The 6000-nt window shown below is 35.2% G+C and overlaps 1 protein-coding gene across 7 annotated transcripts in view; it reads right to left on the bottom strand.

The window, feature by feature from the left end:
- Positions 1 to 6000, bottom strand: part of LOC140157500 (pleckstrin homology domain-containing family G member 5-like) — a 239306-nt gene that overhangs the window by 110354 nt on the left and 122952 nt on the right. For 5 of the 7 annotated variants that reach the window (XM_072180705.1, XM_072180706.1, XM_072180708.1 and 2 more), the window contains exon 1: positions 75 to 848. The exons of the other annotated variants lie outside the window; for them this stretch is intronic. In XM_072180705.1, coding sequence (XP_072036806.1) covers positions 75 to 847 — 773 coding nt within the window. In that variant the 5' untranslated portion in view covers position 848. Of the gene's footprint in view, positions 1 to 74; positions 849 to 6000 lie in introns of those variants that run through there. 7 annotated transcript variants of the gene reach the window in all.

Here is a 6000-nt window from a genome sequence, read left to right as displayed (position 1 = left end):
AGCTGTTTAATCAAGGTTAATGAACTATGCCATTGGGATGAGGCCATTGTGGTCCATATAGTGTATACACCCACCTTTCCTGACGCACTTCACCATGTTCATTAAACATAAGTGAGGGCATTGAAGTACTCCTATTTGCCCTGATAGGCCTGGTTCTAATATTCCTACGAAACATGACTGGAGTATGTGATACCAACTCTGCCAATTCCTCCATATCGTCCTCCTGGTCTTCTTCATTGTCGTCTTCCGATTCCACATCATCGTCATCTTCTTCTTGATTGTCTTCATCACTACCGGTATCTGTTAAATTTCCTCCAATATTTGCATCCTCACCATTTTGATATTCCTCTTTTCTCTCCACATTCAATTCATCAACACTATCCATGATGCTATGTTGTATTTCCTTTGTGATCTCCTCCTTGTAATCATTGTCCCCATTCAAACCATTCTCTGTGCAACATACTGTCGTTAATCCACTTTGTCTGAACATCTTGTCATGTCTTGTCCCAGTCCTATCTGCTACAGTACTATCCTCTTTAAGACAATTTTGCTCTGCTTTCAGATTATTCTCTGCTTCAGATACATCCATCTCATCAACATCATCCCCATCCCCAAGTTCATCAGCATCATCCTCAATGTGTTGACATGTATTGTTATCATCCATACACAAACCTACTCTTGTCTCCTTTCCACAATCATCAGTCACTCCTCCTTCATAGCTATCCATCAAATCCACATCATCATTTTCAATATCCTCCAAGAGCTGTATATTAAAACTATCCAAATCACATTTCTCGTCAATAATTTTTCTCAAGTCTTCCTTCAAGCTGTTCAAAGAGGCTTCCATGTTCACTCTCCAGGCCATTGTTTCATTCATCAAGTTGTCACCAGACCACTCAAAAACTGTGAACAATGTTTTTCAGGTATGTTTATATGAATGCCTCAATTCAAAATCCACCAAATATCCATCAAAACATAACACAGCTTGTTGTGGTTCCCATGATATATATGTATTAAAGCTAAAACATTTACTGTGCATGTTTGTTCCTGACCGAATGTGTAAATCCGTTTGTGTAGTAATTGTAGTAACATACACTTGTACTACAGCTTACTACATGTATACCATGTAATTTCCCAGTATCAGTAATTTCACAATATAGCACAGGATGTATAATGCACATCCTCAATTGTCAAAAAACAACACCAGTTCAACATGAATAGCTGCTCTATGATATATTGAGTATTTTAGAGCATGTAGGTCCTATCTGCAATAGCTGCCCCATAGAAATTTTACAACTTCTGCATTCTATATTGTACACATATGACACATGGAAGTTATAGGCTAATTGTAGGTGGGCTTTCATGAACTTTAAAAAAAAAAACCTCAATATTTACCATTTTATTAATCCTCATAAGACACTAAAAATCTTTGTTAGCAATCATTTTTGTAAAGACAAAGTATGCCCAAAAGTAAACATATAGTTGAAAATGTATAGCTTTTTTGGTGCCCATTCCTTTTTAAAGAAATTGTTATCACATTCTAAAAACTAATTTGTTGAAATAATAAAGTATAGAGACAATAATTTTTATAACCAGAAATATATCTTAAATATTTAAATGCAGAAACAAGAAATATATACGACAGATAGCTTTCTTAAACTGTCTCGCCTATGGGTAGGCCTACTGTCTAAATATTGTTCGCAATAGAGACAGATTTACTTGTATAAATGTTGACATTTAGCAGTCTGAAGGGGCAGCTATTCCTGCATATGTTTATTATGGTTTAATTTATCAATGATTACAAAAACTTTTATGTTTATCGCTGATGATGGGCCTTATCAATATCATTCCCACAGCTCAAGTTCACACAATCAATATCAAATACAGGATGAGGCTATTATTATTGGGACGCAAGTTAACATTGGGCATTCATGCATACATCATCTACATTTGAAAAGTCCACTTGACACACACTTGTGAAATTTTTCACAGAACTTAGCCTGTGAGTTGAGATTGTTTTGGCATCAGAGTGTTAAAAGGGTCATTTACTTGTTTTTATTCAGGTGAGCCTTCTGACCTGGCACGTTTCCACTCTGTGTAAAACATATGTTAAAGGGACATTCACAGATTTTTATAAACCCTAGATAAAATGACGGCCTAAATTCAATAGCAAAAACCCAAAATAAAAAGTTTATTGCAAGGCATCTTGGATGGTATTTTTGGTAAACTAAATGACAATGTCACTTATGTGACGTGCCAAAATGATTTATTTTTCCTTAGGCAACAAAAAAAAACCTTGTTCTTTGTCCTAAGCGAGCCACATTTTGCATTTTTGGGATTCATTATTATCATTGTTTAGCTGTATGAAATTAAACACAGTGGATTGATTTTGATGGAAATTTTTTGAAAACAATTCTTAAAATTTTCAAAATATGTTTGCAAACTCTTGAAGATGTTCATTAGGACTGTCATGGTAAACTGATGGCAAAAATCATCTGCAGTACACAGATCGTCACTGCAACAATAGCATCGATAAAGGAAACTGTGAGTTTCCGAAATGTCTGCAAGTAAGTGGAAATATTTGGACTAGTTGTATGAAATTCCAAATATCAGTTTATCATGTTTGCAAACTGTTTTCAACTTTTTCAAAATATGTTTGAAAACCTTTTAAAGCTTTTGGTGATTAAGCCTCTTCCAGAACTCTTTTGTTTAATTTTAAAAAAAATCATAACCGACCAACCGACCCCATACTTGGCAACTACGTCTGCCCTTAGAGCAGGGGCATTTTTTTATCGCCTTTTGTCTAAACTTTTAAATGTGTATGAAGGGCCTCAATCTAACAAACTTTGTGCAAAAAGTATTCAATTCTAAATCTCTGAGTGTCCCTTTAATACACCAGCAACTTTGGATGATTTGGATGTGCTCTATTGGCATTCTTTCCTTGTCCTTCTGGCATGCATCCTGACAATCTATGCTAACACTGTTCACACAGGATATAATAGGCCTACCAAAAGCACATAACCCCAATAAATGGTCTGTGGTTTCAAGTGTCAACTTTTGCACAATTGATTTTCGGTCTTATCAAATGTAAAACATTTCCCTTCTTTTGAAATTTAAAAGGAGGAAATGTTTTACACTTATACATTATGTCATGTGCTCAAGTAAAATCTACTTTTGATTTAAATCAAATTCCACATTATTATATCATTTCTAATATTTGGAATGTGTAGCGTTTGACGGAGTGGCTCGCATTGGCGACAAATATGCTGGTATATTAAATAGCGATTTAATATTGACTCATCTGTTTGGGCAAAAATTAAAAAGAGTACATATCCAGGGCCCATACGCAGGCACCAGGCCCCCCCCCCACTCCCATTGCAAAAGTCACAAAATATTACAATTTGCAAGCTTAACAAGCAACAAAAAACATGTTTTTAATGCTTTTTTGGTCAAAAAAGGTCCAAATTTTGGGAAGAAAGTCCACTTTTCACAAAATTGCCCCCCCCCCCTTCCCGGAAATAAAGGTCCACTTTTTTCAAAATCAGCCCCCCCAATAAATACACGAGCCTGTACATATCTGATATCTTGTGAAAAAGAAAATACAATTCTATTTCTTATGGAAATGTTACAACATGGGTCATGGGATGTACTGCGATGTGGTCATTTATATCCAATAACCTTCCTGTGTGTTACTATGGGTCACTTCGTAAGGTATAAAATGAGGAAATATTGGGGTCATAAGACCTTCATAGGATTATTATATCAAATGATGCTTGCATTGGCATTGTAATTGAATTGGAACCTATTTATGGATGATGATGTGACAATTTATCTCTCATTTGATTAGCAATACAGTACAGCAGTGCATTCCGTGCCTTAACTGTAATGTATGATTTTTTGCGGCATTAATTTTTCGCAATTTGAATTATTCGGAGCATGTTGCCGCTTCTTATATTTGCGATTACAAGCAATTGTACATATAGGCCTAATAGGCCTAAGTGTCATTGCATGTCTGCCATCTTGTTGGTACAGGTCTTTTTGGGTGCCTTCGTGCGAGTTAGCGTAGCGGTAGTTCCCTCGCCTTGCACCACTGAGGTCCCAGGTTCAAACTTGGTTTATCCCGATTCCATGCTCGCTCTCGCAGGTTTTCTCCGGTATTGCAAAAATCGGTGATTAGTTGTTTAGTTATCAAAAACTTCCTTCACCCAATGGAATTTGGGGAGCTGCACAGATAATTGGTGGATGTTACAATCTAAATGCGGATAGGTGTGCGCCATTCGGCAGCAACCTAGTTGATGCGATCTGATTGTGATGATTCACCATTGCAGCAAAATTACAGCGCTTTGAGTCCTCTAAGATCTGGAGAAAGGTGCTTTATAAATCCAAAATTATTATTTATTTATTATTATTTATAGAAAACACCACCAAGTTGACAAACGCACAAATCAAAGGGCTGGATATCTCATATGGTAGACCACTGGACTCGCAATACACAGGTCGCCTGTTCGAATCCCCATTCGTCACAACCTTCAATCAAAACGCATTTTCGAATACTGCATTTGTAAAACAACAAGCACACAGAAATACTTACAAACATCAGAGGAAAATAATCTTCACAAATGCAAAATCACCAGAATAATAAAATCCATCATTAAGACTGGTAAAATGTCATATAAGCTCCTATCATTGCATTCATATCACCGTAGCTTTAGCTCCTAGCATTGTCTTATATGTGTGATGTGATCTAGCGAAACGAGTAATTTGTCGAACAAAATCAAAATCAAGTTTTCAATTTCAATGTATGTCCAATTCCAGATCTTTATTTCACTGAAAACTCCTTTGCAATTAGATTTAAATTTCAAGAGATATGGCCTGTTTAATGTTGCTCAGAACAATAAAATACAAAAGAAGTTGAATACTATTATTGGCTATATCTCAAAATCGATATTAGCTAAAAACAACTCATTTTAGCTTGATCGCATCACATATGAAAGTCACCATAAGCTCCCAGCGATGTGTTATATGACTGCTAAATCATAACTGTCACATTTTCATGTTTGATACTATTACAATTCCGACAAGAACTCCTAGATGAGTGAGTAAGTGTCCACAAGGTTTATAGTTCTTACTACTTTTATAGTAGACCTCATTAGTGGAAGATGCAGCACATATGACGAGATGCCATCAGTAAATATTTGACGCTTTTTGGTCCTGCTACACTTTAAGAAAAACAAATTTAGATGTCCTCAACACAAACCTTGAAATACTATTTTAGTTATTCCAGGCATGAGACTGCACTTTCCTAAAAAAAATGAAAAAAATGAAAATGCATGTGAAATTGGGCAAAAAGTACCAAAAACAGGCTGAAATTAAATAAAGTTGCGGAAATTTTGACAAAAAATTCTCATGCCTGTTATTCTCTACACAGATCCATATCAACAAAGTTTTATTATTCAAAAGGATCTTCTTCAGTCTTAAAAAAAAGGTTCTAAGTAGAACCTAAACTGGTTCTTGAGTTTGTAGAACCTTTTTTTTACATACAGCCATTTACATACAAAAATGGTTGTATGGAGAACCAAAACGGGTCATGTAAAATTTAAAAGTTAGAAAGAACCATTTTATACCTGAAAAAGAACAATTTCTGTATTCTTTAAATCAATAAGAACCATTTTCTCTTGAGGGTTCTACATACAAGATAACCAAGAACCTTGTTTTCTAAAAGTGTAGCACTAAAAAATCTGATTAGAATTTCAAGAAAAACAGTTCAATGCTTAAGTCCCTTTTTGATGAGCAACCTTAATGTTTGTTTTGGCACATCCGTACTACTTTTAATTAAAACCAAAAAGTATACACCTATTGAACCTTAGGCCAACATTAAAAAAAAATCTCTCTCAGTGAGTTAATTCTCAAAACAATCCAAATAACACACTTCAGTCAACTTTAAAAAATATATAGCAGCAAGAAAGTCGATACACTTCTTCAAAACAAGATCTGTACATC

Source organism: Amphiura filiformis, chromosome 7, assembly GCF_039555335.1.
Source record: "Amphiura filiformis chromosome 7, Afil_fr2py, whole genome shotgun sequence".
NCBI lineage: Eukaryota > Metazoa > Echinodermata > Ophiuroidea > Amphilepidida > Amphiuridae > Amphiura > Amphiura filiformis.
This window is presented reverse-complemented; position numbering and strand designations above follow the sequence as displayed.